Raw genomic sequence first — 20440 nt, forward strand, 5'->3', positions numbered from 1 at the left:
GTTTTATTCCAGTTATAATAATAGCCGTCGTTGCCGCTGTTGTCGTCATCGCAACCATCATCATCTTCGTGGTCGTCTACATCTCCAGAAGGTAAGCGTAGTTTCCTACATTGAAAACCTGTTGAGCACATATTATGTATTACTGTCATATACTTACTGGGACGAGTTAACGCAACATCCCATCGTCACGTATAACTCCCCTAAACATTCGTGAATATTTAACAATTAATGGTAAACGCAAGTGTATCCAAGATTCTGTTTATCGCAGAGGGCCAGTCAAACTGTTCATGGTTCTGTTAGGTTCCATACTGGGGTTGTGAAATACCCCAAAACAGTTTTAAAATTCAAACTTAATTAGTTTGTTTAAATTGCATAAAACGAACTATCAAGTAGGTGCTGTTAGGACAGTAAGATGAGCGAATTATACAAGCCCGTTGGAATATTTTGTAAGTGGGTGACATGATATATGAAGCACAAAACCCGTAACGGTATATATATATATATATATATATATATATATATATATATATATATATATATATATATATATATCAACATTTTGATACATTGACAATCTTTAGCACTACCCTAGCGCGTTAGCTGTTGCTTTTGAAGAGTTTTTCAAACCACAGGTTTGAGTTGCCGAATAAATTCTATTATTCTAGATACTACTGCTAACAAAATGACATACACTGACGACTATTTTCATTGTTATATTTACCCCTCCCTTAATTTTGGCATGAGTTTGGCCACAGGTAGATTTTCAATTTGCTGCCGACCACAAAAGGAACACGCAAAACATACAGCCCCTCACATACTAGTATTCAATAAAAGCAAATAACCAGCTCTGAGCACAGCAGCCAAGTGTACCTCTCCTCAATAAATGCTAAAGATTCATCCGGTGTAGCGCCATATGCAGCCCCGAACTTATATCATTCAATAACAGCACGATTACAGATTACCTTGCATTGATTTACTCATGAATGTTTGAAATGTTTTTAATTTAAAAACCATCTGAAAGTATTAGATCAGTTTCACACCTCGAACTATGTATATAGAGATTCAAAGCCACAGACGTATCCAAACTAAGCTGTATGACAAAAGGGATGACTTCAACTTTCCAATTAGCAATTTTCCATTTATGCCGAACAATGTACCTTCTGCCCCAACTTTCGGTTGGACCGGTACGAATATGGTCGACTAACGGTCGTTCTATTTTTGTGGAACGTAGTTGGTCTGATTGGTAGCGTTCCGGCCCAACAATTGCGAGCGATTGGGTGCCACAGGTTCGGGTCTCGGTAACGGCATGAGGAAATTTGTGAAGGCAATAAAGGATTTTCATATCCCCTGTGCCAGTGCGTCATTGAATATATGTATGTTTAAGTCAAAACCCGACATACATACAATAGAGATATTCAAAATATAAAAATACATGCATACATAAATACGTATATGTACACACACACACACACACACACACACACACACACACACACACACACACACACTTTTAACTGTGAGTCATGGGTGCATGTCATCACAGCTGTACTTATTCCAAAGAGCTCTCTCCCGTACTAGTTTTGATTTAGTAAACTAGTCAGAGTGGCAGTCATCTCTCTCTCTCTCTCTCTCTCTCTCTCTCTCTGTGTGTGTGTCTCTGTCTTTCTATGTGTGTCTCTCTGTCTTTCTTTGTCTCTCTCTCTCTCTCTCTCTCTCTCTCTCTCTCTCTCTCTCTCTCTCTCTCTCTCTCTCTCTCTCTCTCTCTCTCTCTCTCTCTTTGCAGTTTTGTTTTCTTTTGCTTTTCTCCGTTTTCTTTTGTTGTTATTATTATTGTTGTTTAATTTCAATTGTGTTCTTTTGTTGTTATTTCCTTTAATATACTTTACATAGGACTGGAATATGGCCTGAACGGTTTATGTTTATTAAAAAGTAAGTTTTTTTCCTGCTTTGCTTACTACTTGGGGAGTCTTAAAATTGTGTTAAGTGCGGGTTTTCTACCAATTACGTGTTTAGGCTAAACCATAATTTTGTTGATTCTTTAAATTCTTATTATTAACACAAATACTAAACATATTTCCTTCTTTATTATTTATTACTACTGGACCAAGGTAAGTTAAAATGAACACATACGTAACAAATGGGTTATTTCTCTTCTGCATGCCTATTTATTTAGCATTTCATTCATTTTATTATTGATTAAAACAATTGTAATTAGCTTTAATGTTTATGAACGCTTCGGTATCGTGTATGTTGTAGTTATAAACAGTAGTAGTAGTAGTAGTAGTAGTAGTAGTAGTAGTAGTAATAACATCAGAAGTAACAGCAGCAGCAGCAGTAATAGTAGTGGTGGTGGTGGTGGTGGTAGAAGTAGTAGTAGAAACAGTAGTAGTAGTAATAGAAGTAGAAGTAGCAGCAGCAGCCGTAACAGACGTAGTCGTAGTAGTAGTAGCAATAGCAGCAGCAGCAACACACATAGTCGTAGTAGTAGTAGCAGTAGCAGCAGCAGTAGTAGTAGTAGCAGTAGTAGTAGCAGCAACAGTAGTAGTAGTAATAGAAGTAGAAGTAGAAGTAGCAGCAGCAGCCGTAACAGACGTAGTCGTAGTAGTAGTAGCAATAGCAGCAGCAGCAACACACGTAGTCGTAGTAGTAGTAGTAGTAGTAGTAGTAGTAGTAGTAGTAGTAGCAGCAGCAGTAGTAGTAGTAGCAGTAGTAGTAGCAGTAGCAGTATTAGTAGTAGCAGTAGTAGTAGCAGCATCAGTTCTAGTAGTAGAGTAGCAGTAGTAGTAATAGTAGTAGTAGCAGCAGCAGCAGTAGTAGTAATAGTAGCAGTAGCAGTAGTAGTAGTAGTAGTAGTAGTAGTAATAGTAGTAGTAATAGTAGCAGCAGTAGTAGTAGTAGTAGTAGTAGTAGTAGTAGTAGTAGTAGTAGTAGTAGTAATAGTAGAAGTAGAAGTAGCAGCAGCCGTAACAGACGTAGTCGTAGTAGTAGTAGTAGTAGTAGTAGTAGTAGTAATAGTAGTAGTAGTTGGTAGTGGTTATAGGGCTTACTAATATCAGTACTTTTAAATATCGGTTATGTGTTGTAATAATTTTCATTCTTCTATAACTGGTGTTGTTTCAATTGTTTTTGTACTGTTTTTCATTATTATACCTCATGCATATTCTACACATGACTTCTGATTGGTTAATGTTACGTCACTTGTGATTTTCGTTTGATATCGTATTGCAACGTTCTGACATTTCTCTCCGGCCTCGTTCAGTATTATAAATCGTCTTGCTCATAAAACATCATATTTTTGTCGTTGTTGTACAAAACATCATATTGTTCTTGATGTTATTGTTGTTGTTATTATTAATGTCACTAATCATCGTAGAGTAGTCAACAGCCGCGCACATCAATAGTCGCGCACGTCACATTTTTTTCTATAGCTCGCAAGCACGCGAATATGTCTAAAACAAGAAAAGAAAAAAAAGTGATGTACATCATTTGTTTTGTTGTTTCATCAGTGAAAAGTCAGTGTTGTCTAATACCAAATATAAGGGTCAAGAGACGGAAATTGCGAACATGTATCTATAATGGACTGCGCGATTATTCGTTACGTTTTACGTAGCACGCCAAAAGTGTGTTCTATTTAAAAACTTGCTTTATCAAATAAATTTGGCAATAGATATTAATAATAAATATTGTGTTATATATTGCAAAAGACCAACTATTTAAGTAAATAATATTTGGTTTTTTTATTTTCGGTTATACGTGTTTACTTTATTGTTTGTTCTTAGGTGTGCGACTGTTGATTATTCCAGGATACATATAAACTGACGATCAAAAGAAAGTATACCAATTATGTTTTCAAAGTATTAAAAACAACACAAACTACAAGTTGATGCAAATGTTATATTTTGAAAGTATAATAATTTGGCGATAAATAATCACGAGTATACTCAATAAAACCCATAAAATGATAATATCACAGTTCACAACAGCACTAGGGGTGAAATGTGCGATTTCATAAAGGAACACTCATAACGAAGGTGAATAAATTTGACCACAAAGAACATGTTTCAATAGCGTGTATGTCCACCATGTGCAAGTATGCAAGCATGGACCCGACGTCGGACAGATTTCCGTCAATGACAATAAGGTCTGTCCGCTGTTGGCCACAGATACCGCCCCAAACCATCACAGATCCACCACCAAACGGTTCAGTCTCCTGAACACAGCACGGAGCTGTTCCCTCTCCTGCACGTCGGTATATCCGAGTCCTGCCATCAGCTCTGAATAACTGGAACCTGCTCTCATCAGAAAAGAGTACACGTTGCCAGTTCCGATGTTGCCAACGTTGAAACTGACGTGCCCAACGTAAACGTCGAAGTCGATGTTGCCTCGTCAATGTCAACCCTCTGAATGGTCGATAGGCCCTGATACCATGCTGTCGTAGTCGACGACGTACAGTGTAACGACTGATGACATGTCCAAGGCCAGTCGCTGCAGATGACGTCATAGTGAGGAATCTGTTACGTAAGTGTAAGATGCGGAGATGGCGGTCCTCGTTGGGTGTTGTGACGCGGGGTCTTCCACTTCATGGTCTGTCTGCAGTCCTGCCAGTCACCCTGTAACGCTGTATCAACCTGGTGATCATCAATTTTGTGCAATTCAGGATTCTTGCCACATGGGCATAACTCGCACCCAACTGCACCATACCAATAGCTCTCTCTCTCCTTCTTCAGTAGTTAGCCTTGCCATGTTCTCTGGTGTTTTACTGTTGACTGAGGCATATTCTAAGTAATAGCACCCTTTTTTACACCCTTATGTGCACGAGTATCATGTTTTTCGTGCAGTATAAATTTGATGAATAAACTCATTTTACACGTGCGGCATCGCCCAAACGCAGCAATGTGCGACGATTCGTCATTGATTGCATTATAACGAACAATACTGGAACCTATCTAACCTTCCATGAACGTGTATTGTGTTTATTTATAATAAAACTAATTGGTATACTTTCTTTTGATCGTCAGTTTAGCTATAAAAAAACATGGAATTGTTTACCTACATGTTTTATTTTAGAAACAAACATGGAAAAGATGTAAGGGGACATAACTACGTGTATTACAATGACGGTGAAGACGTTGATGAGAAGCCGAAGAATATTACGGAAAATGACGAAACGCAATCTGTCAATGAAGGCAAAACTACGGACACGACAAATGACAACGTCGTCCTTGTCTCGGATAATTATCACACGATTGATCCTACAGTTGAGGCAAACAACATAGAGTGAACGTCGAGTATAAATTGGCTGTTGAAAGAGCAGGTGTTAAATATCTAGAGCTGTAAACCTGGTTACTGAAAAGTGAATTTCAAACTCGACATACCGTGTGGTTTAAGCAAGGTCCAACAGTTTATGTGGGTTTTTTAATGTGAGACCAAATACACCCGCAGACGAGAAACAAGACACGTTAAAAACAACACACACATCAATTTGTTAATAAACAAAAAACAACACCAACATAGAAAAAAAAAGAGAAAAAGACAACAACAGCAAACAAACAGCAAAACCGACCCATTCATCTGAAAAAATCAAAATACAAACCACATCATCGCCATCAATAAACAAACGAAAAAAACCAACCACACTTTGTTTACAAAACAATATGTATCATGGGGACTGTGTACTATATATATATATATATATATATATATATATATATATATATATATATATATATATATATATATGGATCCGAGTTTTACTGCATAGTGCAGAAATACTAACTTCAACACATTGCGTACATGTATTATGTGTCTGTATGTGTATCTGTGTATTGGCGTGTGCGTACGTAAATAACCCATGGCGAACTGTGTGCATGAAGAATCAGTGACGTTCTCGGCATATCAAGGACGGAGTTCCAACCTCCAACCTGGATTTCCCTATGCTACGCATTGGATCCCTATGACGAGAAAGATCGTCACCACTAGAACACATTGATTTATTAATCATCGGCTATTGGATGTCAAACATTGAATTGAATTGAATTGATGTACCAGTAGTGGTGCACTGGCTGGAACGAAAAATATTGTTCAGTATCATGTCATAGTAGACTATACAAATGTCCCTATAGCAACATTAAATAGTAGATACATTAGTAACTGTTGCTAATAAAAATTTAGAACAGTTGATATTAAAATGATACTTCAGCAGGGCTCACACTGGAAGGAATTTACTGTTAGCCAGTTTTTGAAACATAGAATATTGCCTTGATCATGACTGAAAAAGGGTTAATTTATCCAACTACTAACTTAGACTGGAGCGAGAAATAGCCTGAAGGGCCCACCGATGGGGATCGATCGTAGACCGAAGCGAATGCTTTACCACTGTGCTACGTCCGGCTCTCCTCGACGAATGTTTCTTCCTGCAAGTCGCAGAACCCGACGGCAGAAATAACTTCATTAATTGTGTTTAGCCTGTCAGGTAATTCCTTTTCCGGTAAGGAAATGTATAAAAGTCAGACGTTGCTGGATCCGGGGAATCTGGTGGGTGATCGATAAGTTCTCAAATACAGTCAAGCAGTGCAGCCATGGTGACTACTAACGTGCGAGTTTGAGTACATCAGAAACATTCGTGGATTCCAGAGAGGGTCAGAGAGTAAGTACCTAACAGCCGTGTGTTAGGGGCGGGGTAGCGAATTGTCTGAGGAACTACATTCCTAGAGTGTGTGGTGGGGGAGGGGGGGGGGGGCGGCATGATAATCTGCACAGAGCGCTCGCATGAGGTCTTTATGTCGTAGGATCGAACCACCTCGGTGGACTCCGTTCTGGTCAGTGTTACACGACTGTTATGCCAAACTCCGTGGTGTGTGTCCTCCTGTGGGCAGACAAATACACATGAAATACCCATTCCTGCTAATGGAAAGATGTAGTGGCTTTCGTCTAAACAATACGTATAAGAAATATCAAATGTTGTACATTCATTAGCTGTTGATTAATTGATTGGTGTACTATAGTGGTGACGTCTAACAAACAAACCCCAAAACCCCCCCCCCCCCCCAAAAAAAAAAAAAAAACCCCCACACAAACCTACACTGCGTGTCAGAGATCAAATATTTGGTATTTAATAGTCGATAATAATTCAATGTGCTCTAGCGGTGTCGTTACACAAAACAACTTGTCTTACATCATGTGATTGAAAGTAGTTTATACCAGAACTAGTGATTGAAACCTTTTTTCTTTTTTCTTGCATACAGCGTATATATGACTGTAGGTACGACACTGTTTGTGTATATATACAGTCAAACCTGTCTTAAACGGTCACTTAAGGGAGTAGAAAAAAGCGACCGCTTAAGACAGGTGGCCGCTGATTACAGGTTGCCATATATACAGTCTTTAAAACGTTTGATGAAGTGGCGACAGCAAGTTTCCTTTCTCAATATCTGTGTGATCCTTAACCATATGTCTGACGCCATATAACCGTAAATAACATGTGATGAGTGCGTCGTTAAATGAAAAAAAAAAACATTTTTTTTTTTCATTTAATTATTCAATTCCTACTTCATGCAATGTATTGTCATAGTAAGTGTAACTACAAATGTCAGGCGTAGCCTGTCCAGAGGCAATTAGATGAATTCCAGAATCACACTTTCTTAACTGATACACATTAGAGATGTCGGGACTGAATGGGTACTAGTATTCCTGAAGGTGTGAAGATCGGTTGTCTGTTGTACCTTATCATTGGTGTTAACATATTCCTTTTATACAATAGTAAACATTTACTGTGGCCGCTTAATACAGGTATTTTAGCGATTTGGGATCCAATTTAGGTGGCCGCTAGCCGCGTTAGACAGGTGACTGTCTATTACAGGTGCATTTACATTATAAATCATTTGGGAGGGAAAAAAGTGGCCGCTTAAGGCAGGTGACCGCTGATTCGGGTGTGACTGTGTGTGTGTGTGTGTGTGTGTGTGTGTATATATATATATATATATATATAGTATATATATATATGTATGTGTGTTTGCGTGCGCTTGCGCGTTTATGTGTGTGTGTGTGTGTGTGTGTGTGTGTTTGGCTGCAACTATTATCTAGGATATAAACATTCAAAACAAAGTATATTAATTAAAAAAGCAAATTAAATAATGTGAATGGATAAATAGCACGTGGTACGGAAACCAAATCCAATATCATCAACTGTCTTACCATCGTTTTAACATTTCTCGTTTTGTTTTCGCATTTATTTTTACTAACATATTTTCATCCCCATGAAGTGCTATGCTGTACTCGTGTGTACATATATTAATTATGTGTTGCACATAGTAAAGGAACTTTTAATGATCATCATCACAGTCAGTTATCCTTTCATGTTTCATATGTAATTATACACACTGTAAAGAACTAGTCTACAATGGAATGTAATTGTACAATCTACTTACATCTTACTAGCGTGTGTGCTATACATTCCTTGTGTTTTACGCAATAAATCAGTTTTGTAATTAATAAACAATGTCTGTGTTGTGTCTGTGTTGTGTTGAAGAAGGGGTTCATTCCTGTGGCTGTTTTGTTTTGAATTAAGGGGCAATATGAAAATTGCACAATGACCAAACAATAGTATTTACTGGCAAATCTCTTTCGTTTAATTGACAGAATAAACTAATCGGGCACACTTATGTTTAATGCTAGTCTCAGGTTGTAAACTATTACTATGAAGTTGGTGAACTAGACAGCTGCGTTGTTATTTTCCCCATCTCCCGACCTACGACGGATGCGCTCAGATTAAGCTGTCATTTGGTAGTCTGAGACTGGCATACCTTACGAGGCCCTTTCCTATTTACATATAATATACGTGGCGACCATATTACATACATTTATACTTAAACTGTATTTAATAGCCAAAGAAAAAAAGAAGAAATATTGATGCACGAAAATACACACAAGTCTTCACGTGTAGTCACTTGTCTTCAATGAAGTTTGACGAGCGGGACGTAGCCCTATGGTAAAGCGCCCTGTTGATCGTTCGGTCTGGGATCGATCCCCGTCGGTGGACTCATTGGGCTATTTCTCGTTCCAGCCAGTGTACTACGACTGGTATATCAAAGGCCAGAAAACAAAACAAACTTCATTGAGGTTTGACTTATAATAGATTTATAGGTATAATATGAATTTACTATACTACCTTTTCGATCCACGAATTTAAGTGTGTGTGTGTATGTGTGTGTGTGTGTGTTTAGTAAAACCATGAAAATGTCAGCCTACCAAAATAAAGATTCCACAGTATTGATATACAAATATTATAACTTGAATAATATGCCAAGAAAACGAATTTCGTGGACGGGATTTAGCTCAATTGGTTGAGTTCTCGCTTGAGATGCTTGCGTCGCAGGATCGAACCACCTCGGTAGATCCATTTAGCTGATTTTTTTTTCTCGTTACAACCAGCGCACCACGACTGGATAAAGGCCGAGGTATGTGGTTTCCTGTCTGTGGGAAAGTGCATATAAATGATACCTTGCTGCATTAGGAAAACTGTAATGAGTACCTCCTGATTAGCAAATGTTTGACATCCAATAGCCGATGATTAATTAATCAATGTGCTCCAGTGGTGTTGTTAAACAAAACACAAACTCTAAAGAATTTCATCTGCTACAATTTCATACATTGGTTATATTGTAGAATAGACTTAACACTTGCTGCTTGCACATTTTTACATTTTGGCTAGTTTCTACTGCAGGACGACAGACACACTGCGCACACTATTTAGTTTACATATAACAGTTTGCGTTGACATTTACATTTAAACTGTTCCGCGTACACCAATTTAACTAAACCACACACCAAAGTGGTTTAGCGATACCGGTTTAGTGAAAATATAGCGTTTGACACTTACATTTGAAACTGGTTTAGCTATACCACTTTAGTTATATTAGTTTAAAGTTTAATTAACAGTGAAAGTATAGCGTTTGACACTTACATTTGAAACTGGTTTAGCTATACAAGTTTAGTTATATTAGTTTAGCTATACCAGTTTAGTTATACCAGTTTAGTTATATTAGTTTAAAGTTTAATTAACAGTGAAAGCAGCTTATGACATTAGATGTTGTAGAGTGTTTTTGTTGTTAGTATTTCTTTGGTTATTGTTCGTCCCGGAGTTGTAACCACATTTAGTAACAATATTTCAAGATTATGCGAGGCTAGTGTACACCACTCCAGTGGTAGCATTAAGGATTTTTCCCCAGGGGTCCATTTGTTTTTCCTGTGGACTCATTTGCTCCTGAATTGGCTCATTTCCATGAGTCCATTTTCAAAATTCATGAGTCCATATTTTTTTCGGAAGTAACAGCTTAAGAATACGTTTCCATAGCTTCAGTCAAGACGGACAACATCAGTTGTATTTCACAGTTGTGCAGTCAGTAAAGTTGATTCCATCATGTACTAGTTCTGAGTTGGCATGAAAAAAAGAATAAAAGTAACACTTATTGGACTCAAGTAAAATACTAGTGGTTTATTGAACAAAGAATTGATGTGAATTACTCTACTATTGACTATACATCTGAAAGTCACATCCTGTCCTAACATGAGATGCTTGACGATGACCTTCACTAACTTAGCACTGTTATTTCCCGGAAATGGATATAATTATGACTGGCAAACAGGTGCATCCGTGGCCTTGTTTCGGTGAGGGCCCTGTTTCGGTGGTTTCATTGTTTGTGCTTAAGAGTACGTACATTTGAAGATTTCTGACGTCGTTGACTTTTGCTTGGGGAAAGTAAACAAATGTCTGTCACATTCACACAAATGTTCTTACAATAAGATTATAACGAGCAAAGAAAGCAAGATCGAACTAAGCCCACTCATAAACACTGCACATTTGTTAATACCTTTTTAAAAAATGATTTTTGAAGACTGTTATTTGAAAGAAAACGTATTTAAAAAACTATATTTGTCTGTTTTCAACTGTACTGCTATTGTTATCGAAGTCACATGATTGTCACGGCTACTTGCCAAAAATATATGGTCCTTATATGTTTTAACATAAATATATTTCTATATATCTGTTTATATATTTATTAAAACTTAGAATGCAGCTTACATTTTTTTAACCAGACAATTTTACCATTATAACTATTAATTTGTTCAACTTTTAACACAATTGCAAGACATCAGAATTGTTATATTCGTTTTCCTAAAATGTTGTCAGTTAACATTGGTTCTCGAGGACTCTATTTTGTAATTTGTCTTAAAATATTTAAAATATTTTTTATAAATTATTATCAGTACACGTTTTGTTGAACAACATGCGTGTTTTGATTAAACACTGAAAGGTTTTGTGTTGGAAAGTTTTGGCTGTAAGCTATACCACTAAACGTTTCACTCACTGAAATATTTACTGCTGGTGCATGCTACAGTTTTTGATGCACGTGCGGTGATCTTTGCTACATAGAGATCAGTTTAGTGTTAATTTGAAGGGCAGAAATACTAATAAAAAGGTAGCTATTTGAATAACAACTGTCTGTTTATAAATATTGATATGATTTAGAATCGAATGCTCATGCTGTCCACCCATGATACTATAGTTTGACCAGAAGTAAATATTTGGTGTTTTCTCAATTAAAAAAAAAACCCAAAACATTTCCATTAGTCCTAATACCATTCCAAATTAGAAAAATTAACAACTGGTATATCTACGTCTTGTACGAGTTCGTTATTTTTTTTTTTAATGATCTTAAAAATTGCATTTTGGATCGTTCGAAGTGAACAACTTTGGTGGCCATGATTGTTTCTTGGTTTGATGTCGGACAAGTTCAATTTACAAATAGGGGTGCGATGCTTGTTACTCTCTTGGTTATCGTATTGATATTATGTTGTTATAGTTTAGTTATTTGTTATCACAATAAACAATTAGTGATGAATATCTAATTTAGATTGTTTTGTTTGTAAGGGAAAATCTCTCCGCTTGTAGGAATATTCAAATAAGTTAATAAACTCAGTTCTGTTTCGACAGAAGTTACGAGGTTTTCCGATTGCCCAATATCAATGTGGCCAATCTATGGCATAATGACGCCATTTTGTAGACTTTAATTTCGTTAGTCGTGTTAATGGTTTCAATCAATCAATAAAATATTTACATGCTCCTATACCACGAAGGTTTCGAGCATGTCTATCCCAGGTTCGCCACCGGATGCCAGTAGTCCAACCTGGGACAGAACAATTACTGGGGCAATTTTGATATTTAAACAAACAGGGAAAAAGGACTTTACAATAAATAATTTTGTGCGTTATTTTCCCAAACAATATTTAATATACAGCAAACAACTAACAATTTGTAACGCAAATTTAGATCGGGCAGTCCTAAATATAAATATATTTTAAAATGTTTTTTTAAATATATTAATTAGCCCTCAAAATAGGGGTGGCAGGTGACTAAGAGGTTAGGCTTCAGCCACAAAAAAAGTTTTTTTAACAGGGAAATATGTTTTACTTAGGGGCACCCATCGTATTGGGGACTTCGGTGTGGCCGAAACCGGGGAAGGCTCCGGGGGGGGGGGGGGGGAGGGGCAGTCCCCCGGACAAACCTAACACCCCTTACGGCCAAAACCGCCTACGCCTACCGCCCTAACCATCTTCCGGTGGAGTATCCCCCACCCACCCAGCACCCCCCCGGCCAACCCAACCGTCGTACCCTCCAGTCTCGGTGCCCCCCATCCTTAGGGGCACCCATCGTATTGGGGACTTCGGTGTGGCCGAAATCGGGGAAGGCTCCGGGGGGGGGGAGGGGGCAGTCCCCCGGACAAACCTAACAACTCTCACGACCAAAACCGCCTACGCCTACCGCCCTAACCATCTTCCGGTGGAGTATCCCCCACCCACCCAGCACCCCCCCCCGGCCAACCCAACCGTCGTGCCCTCCAGTCTCGATGCCCCCATCAAAAATTAGGCCCAAGGGCCAACGATTCTACCAGAGAAGGAAAAAAAAAAAAAAAAAAAAAAAAAATAAAAAAAAAAAAAAAAAAAAAAGTATTTAAACAGGGAAAGTTAAGCGTCTGGTGAGTCTGGCAATATAAAAACGTATCCTGGCGATTTCAAGTCCATAATCCTGGAGAAACAGAACGTTATGCCATTCATCAGACGCTGGCACCACTTTAATTTAGAAACCTAGCGCATACAAGTATGGTATAGAACCATGTTGCATACCCTAGGATAGGAGCAGCGCACCGCCCTATTAAATTCCTATTTCCTAGTATAAAAAGAGGTTAAAAACATAAATAACTTATCACAAAAAACACATATTTAAAAGAGCACGCTGGTAACCTATTTAATTTAAAAAATAAACACCAAAATAAAAATTGAAACGATTTATACAATATATTTGACCGGCGAGAAGGGGGGTTGTTACTGCCAGATAACGCACCCCCAACTATCATCTCGGAGTAATAAAACATTCATCCATCACCAACCATACATAATAATATAGACATTATAAAAATAGTTATATATAAAGGTATATACAGTTTAAAATTCGGTACATGTTTAAAATAAAACGAAACGCCTACTCCAAAGCCTGCCAGGCGCGACAAAGACACGGAGGATTCCGAGAAGTGGAGAGAAGAGGCGGTCAACGTCCTTCCAAATCCCTAAGGGAGAAGAGGCAACTAAAGTTTAAAGAGCAGTACTGACACGCCCAAGAGCAACCATCGGAAGGAAAAGAGCAGCACCATACACGTCCAGCATGGCGGCAGGCGGCCGTCTTCGCACCAATCTAACAATGCCTTAGCGGCGGCCGCCCCCCACCACTACCAGCGATAGGTGCTGCCCAATCTAGATTAAACATTTATATATATATTTTAGTTTGATAAACAAAGGCGACCACTAACCTGTCGATTGTCATTTTATGTTCTTTAGATGGGTTTAATACATTAAATGCATTAAACTTTATATTGTTTACATTAAAGAAATTTACCAATTTACTTCTGAATTTAGTATATTTAGTACATTCAAGAAGATAGTGGTTAACACTATCAACAACTTTACAATTAACACAGTTGGGTGAATTAATTTTCTTAATTTTAAATCTGATATCGTTTAATCCCGAAGAGACACCCATACGTAATCTTGCAATAATTTTAGTTGCCTTGACATTAAATGAAACCGGTCCAGGGGTGATCGCCCTTGGTTTAATACAAGAATGCCACACTCTGGCTCTGTGGTTCCATTCGGCCTGCCACAGGTTACCAAAGTGTGGGTCAGCTATTGAATTTATTTCATTAAAGTTATGTTCCACTGGTACACTGACTACTGGGTCCAGCAAACACCTTTTAGCCGTCGCATCGGCCAACTCATTACCAGTTATTCCAATATGAGCTGGGACCCATTCCATGGCTAGCTCAATTCCTTTATCCAACAATTTATTATAGCTTTTGACAATTTTAGAAATAATTTGGGGTCTGACACTATGGGCGCCATTGATTGCCTGCAAGGAACTGAGACTGTCAGAGAAAAGAACATATCTGCTAGGGCCATTATAATATCTTTCAACCCACTTCAGGGAATACAGTATGGCCATGAGTTCGGTGGTATAAACTGATATATTATCCGACAGCCTAGCCCTAATAGCTATCGGGTTTTTATTACTATTTTTAACAATAAAGGCCATCCATGTTCTACCAGTGATTGGGTCTGTGTATGTCTGAACCACATCCGGGTAGAGTTCCCCAACCACTGCCTGAAAAATTATTTTCTTGAAATTGAGATTTTCTGTTTTAATAATATTTTCCCTGACGTGGTAATGAACCCTGGGGCAGCCCGCCTGCCACGGGAAAGTCGGGTTAATCCCCAAACTAACCAATGGAAGGCCGACTATCCCAAAGTCATTAGCAAACTTATTAAGATATGAAATAACAGATATGTCCCTATCTCTGTTAATATTTTTAATTAGTACAGGTTTAAGTTGGTTGACAGGAGAATCAGGCACCAGACTACGTATTTTGTTCATATATTTTAAACCTTGCCTGATCCTCCTAAGGGCTAATGGCATTACTCCCAGCTCAACAAGAACACTATCATATGGCGTACAGATAGCACCCCCCAACTATAATTTTGAGAGCCCTACCATATACGCTATCAAGTTTCCTGAGCTGGGTCTGGCTAGCACAGCCAAAGGCCTGTGCGCCATATTGCAGTCTCGACACAATGAATGCTTCAAAGATCATAAGCAGTTCAAAGATCAAAGAGTTTTTCGATCTGCGCCCCATGGTGTGCCTGATAGTACCCTTAATAAATTAAGGTATATAGTACAGTTACCAGTCACCTCAGTAATGTGCTCCCCAAAACTAAGATTGTGATCAAAGGTTACTCCAAGAAATTTGACTGATTGCACATGATTAATGATCACTTCGTTAAATTTTAATTTAAGGTCACAAATCGATTTAAACTGCCTTTTCTTATGAAAGATGATACTTTTAGTTTTTGCTATGGAAATGGTAACACCCCAAGCTCTGGACCATAGGGCTAAGTTATTAACATCTACCTGGAGATCTTTTTGAAGGTCCTCATAATTATTTGAGATTCTCCAGAAGGCTATATCGTCTGCAAAGAGACCGATACTTACCTTAGATTTAATACTTTTGTTTTTTGTGATAAGCACCTCGGCCAAGTCATTAATAAAAATCGCAAACAGGGTGGGTGCTATCACTGAGCCTTGTGGGATACCGTTTTCCAATGTAAAGATTGGGGAGAAAAAACCATTAACATTAACTGCAAATGTTCTCTGCATTAAAAATTGTGAAATAAAAGTGAACATTGCACCTTTTACCCCCATTTTATACGCTTTCATTAACAAACCGCTTCGCCAGACCATGTCATAAGCCTTTTCTATATCCACAAACACTCCACCAACTTTGTGTCCATTCCGCATGGCATCCTTTACCTCGGTTTGAAGACGTACAATATGGTCGGTGGTGGAGTGATGTTTCCTAAAGCCACTCTGGAAGGTAGACAACAAACTATTTACCTCCAGAAAGTGGATAAGGCGAGTGTTTACCATATATTCCATGGTCTTGCAGACGCTTGATGTTAATGAAATTGGTCTATAATTAGTAGGGAGGGAGAGATCCTTACCCACCTTGGGGAGTGCAAACACTTCTGCGTGTTTCCACTCAAGTGGCAGGTATCCCTCACTCCATATTAAATTAAACAATTCCAAGAATAATTCCAGAGTTTTGGTGGACATATTTTTTAGAAAAATATAACTAAAATTATCAGGGCCAGGAGCCGTGGCCTTTCGGCCACCAAAAGCACTAAGAAGTTCTTGGAATCTAAATGGTGCATTATACGGTAGGTCATCCTTCAAGGAGCAGGGTTCATGAGGGATCGGACTATTCTTTTCAATAGTAATTTTCCTATCTTGAAATTCTTTATTATAATTATTAGTGGAAGAATTATTTCTAAAAGCAGCTCCTAAGATATTAGCTTTATCCTGGTTAGTTTTACAATTAACATTATTTTTAAGAATTGTTTTAATATTAGATGGCTTCCCTTTCACCCTTTTGATCTTTGACCACACCTCTTTAACATTAGAGTTCCTGTTAAGCGAACCACAAAACTGAGTCCATGATGCTTGTCTAGTTTTACTAATACTGAGTTTAAGTTTATATTTACTGTCCTTAAAATTATTATTAATATTTTCCTCAGTATTAGCTTTCCGCAATATTTTTCTACATTTATTTCTAGATTTCTTTAGTTTAGTAAGTTCCTCAGTCCACCAAGGGACTGGGTTATGGTTATTTTTAAAGGAAAAGACCGGAACAGATTGCTTGGCAATATTAATAATAGCTTTAGTTAAATTATTATAAAATTTATCAATATTTAAATCTCTAATCTGCTCATGATCTAATTCGGCACACAGTCGCCCAAACTGGGACCAATTTGCTTTACTAAAATTCCATTTAGATTTATATTTAGTTTTATTAATCCATAAATCCGAGATATTGTATTTGGTTTTAATTGGAAGGTGGTCACTACCCAGGTCATCAAGGACCTCCCACTCACAACCTGCAGCCAGAGTGCTCGACACCAAGGTAATGTCAAGACAGGACCAAGTATGATAGGAGGCCGAAAGAAAGGTACTACTTCCATCGTTTAAACAGACTAACCCTAATTTTTTCAATAAAGGTATCCACAGTACGGCCTTGAAGATTGGTAACTTTAGAACCCCATAATTTATTTTTACAATTAAAATCCCCTAAAATAATTAAATTTTTATCATAGTTACCAATCGGTGCCAGAAAATCATTTAATTTATACTTAGTACCGGAAGTAGTAGGATGTACATAATAATTAAATATATTAATATCCCCAGATTTAGCATGTATGGTTACTCCTACCGCCTCGATTCTTGTATGACCCCTGGTTATCTTAATTTGAGAGTGGGAGATACTATCTTTGACAAAGGTAGCCACTCCCCCCCTAGTACTATTGTCATTCGTAAAAAAGAGTCCGGTGTAACCTGAAATTTTGTATTCAACGAATAATTTAGTACGTTTAATTTTATCTGTAACATTAACAATCCATGACTCCTGAATGGCAATAATATTGTCACGGGGATTCTATAATACCCGTAACTGAATAAAACACGATTATCAAAATATCTCTCCTAACTGTATATCTATTAGATCTCTCTGTAACAGGCTGTTAAACCTAGTATGGCTCGTCTCTAGGTATGATCAGAGATACGATCTTATATAAAGTATATATATTATAGCACGTTAGTTCTCTAGAAAACACAACAAAAACACAATACACTTTGGAATCTGTATTAATCTACGCTGACAAATGTACAGCCGTAGTAGTTAATTAATAACAGCAATAATAACAACCCAGAACTGATCACTTAATTAGTTAATCTCTAGGTGCCTAGTTACACAATATGCGATTCACTTCACCGTTACACAACACCCACGCGTGTGATAATTAAGAAACGCTTCCAGGAGAAGTTAATTAATAAAGGAATTACAACTCTAACCCTAACGGGTTAATTTTTAATTACCCCTAACTACTCATTCAGTAACCTTGTAACACAGAATTAATACTGGTACCGATCACAATAAAGACAATAACCTACAGTGTACCTAGGTCGTTTAGGATGACTGGCTAAGCTTTATATTACCAAACTCGTATAAAATTAGAACAAAAAGTCTACGATTTACTTCGTCAGATGACCGAAGACCCTGTCTAAAGAATATTGGTATAATACAGTATCAAAATATTTAAAGTCACATCAATCACATCAAGGTTATACACAGAGCAGAAATAAAATATTTACCAGTCCAAACGGACTACGTTCCTCCTGGACGCCTTCCAAATGTTTCTCCTCGATATCTGATCGTCAGACTTACTGACGCCATCGTCGCCAAATCACGGTCGTCCAACCCGCACTCGCAGAGGTATTACGTAACTACTCGCCACATGGCCTCCACAGCGGGGCTAAGTGCATATTGGAAAGCCAGATCGCGCAAAGTATTACGTAACAAGTTGTCCACCTGGGCTACGGGCAATAAACTGCACACGGCCCTCTAACACAATTAAAATCGCCACAGGCGAAACAAATTAAGAGCATGTACCGTGACACACCCCCACCTCAAAAAGGATATTTCCTCTACTCTAGGAATAGGGAAATATACTACATTAAAACAAAAAGGTGCGTTAACCGACGCATACGGGCATTTATAACACATGTAATAATAAGGTGACTACCAGTAATCACACTGAGTCTCTGAGTCCCTGGTATACAAAAATATATATAAACAAAACAGAAATAAAGAATGTCAACACATTATCATAACGTTCAACTTCGGGACAGGGCATCAGCGATTACACTGGATGTGCCCTTGATATGTCCAATGGTAATTGGGAATTCCTGCAGACGAAGACTCCATCTCAAAACTCTCTGGTTGGAGGCTTTCATTAGGATGGTCCAGTCCGTCTTCATCTTCTGGGAACAGCACAGCTCCAGCACCCACGTCACTGGCACACCCACAGCTAGCTTGAACGGCACTCGGTAGTCTGGTGCTGCCATCACGGGAGACGAGTAGCGCCTCTGCTTGAGACGGTTGAATGACTTCTCGCATTCACCTGACCAATGGAACTTCGTGTTCTTCCTTTTCAGCGTCGCACGTTTTCCAGGTTTTCTCCGATAGGCATGCTGTCGAATCTGTGTAGCGTTGGGTTCCAAGCGCACATCTTGGCTTAAGGTATTGGTAACCGTTGGAAGGTTCTGGCAAAAGGAAACATTGTCTTGTTTCGACGTAGTCAACTTTGCTCGCTGGGGGCTCAAGTCTGCTAGAATCTGGCCGTTGGCCAACTTGACCTCTGCAGTCTTGACGTCATCACAGGAAATTGAGTGTCTCTCAATTTGGACCGGTCTCTCTGGAACTATCGGCAGTCTGTCAAAATAACCTTTTAGCAAATTGATGTGACAATACCTACTTTTCCTAACCCTATCAGGAGTGTGTTTATCATATACCCTGTCTCATTAACTCGTTTTGTGCACAACATAGGGCCCGAAATTACCTATTCTGCACAGAAACCCCGTTTAATGGGAAGGTACAGCAGCACCTTATCCCCTGGTTTAAATTCCCGACTCTTAGCCTTCCTATCAAACACTGATTTTATTTTGCTCTGAGCATGGCTCAGTTGCGTCCTAGCTAGTTCGGTCGCCGGCAACCTCCGATTTCTAACTCTCTTATTTATTAATGCTCCCTCCAAGTTGTCCACAGTTAACAAGGTACAAGTGCCAAAATTGGATCAGCCCCCTGCTCTAGTACTAGCTCTTGTCTAATACAAGGTAAGTCCCCTCTATCAACACAACTGGTTCAATTCCCCTCTGCGGGAGATCAACATGTTCTACCACATTTACTTTGTCAGTTGACTTATCTACCATTGTACTGACAACCTCATCCACTCCACTTTCATGGCTCACACACGTATCAGACACATCACAAATATCCTCTAGATCCCGTGATAACCTACTGGTCATATCCCTAGTCATTACACACGCAGGATATTTAATCTCATCGACCTCACACTCCTTCGATTGCTAACGTGCTGTCTTTAATTAACAGTTGGTCACATTTCGGCTGACAACACTGACTAGTCAAATCATTTCCCAACAAAAACTCCTATGTTTTCAACAGGCAAGTCCTTCACAACACCCAAACGACTGGTCCCGTCACAAACTTCGAACACAAGAAAACCTTATGTAACCGACAACCATATTTTCTCCAGTAACCGAGGTTAAAACCAAACTACGTCCTATGTCTGAATTTTCAATACCATCTAAACACTCTTGCGTTATCAGACTCTGACTACACCCGGTATCTCTATAGATTTGATATTGCCTTAGGGACACAACTCTTGTTTCACATCACAAACCATACCAGTGGACACATACGGGTTT

At 38.5% G+C, this 20440-nt stretch overlaps 1 protein-coding gene across 1 annotated transcript in view; it reads left to right on the plus strand.

Annotated features, from left to right (window-relative positions):
• LOC121372525 overlaps positions 1 to 5609 on the plus strand; it is a 29297-nt gene extending 23688 nt beyond the window's left edge. The window contains exons 6-7 of the mRNA XM_041498893.1: positions 13 to 91; positions 5068 to 5609. Coding sequence (XP_041354827.1) covers positions 13 to 91; positions 5068 to 5281 — 293 coding nt within the window. The 3' untranslated portion in view covers positions 5282 to 5609. The remainder of the gene's footprint in view (positions 1 to 12; positions 92 to 5067) is intronic.
• Positions 5610 to 20440: the final 14831 nt, after the last annotated feature.

The sequence above is a fragment of the Gigantopelta aegis genome, chromosome 4, assembly GCF_016097555.1.
Source record: "Gigantopelta aegis isolate Gae_Host chromosome 4, Gae_host_genome, whole genome shotgun sequence".
Lineage (NCBI taxonomy): Eukaryota > Metazoa > Mollusca > Gastropoda > Neomphalida > Peltospiridae > Gigantopelta > Gigantopelta aegis.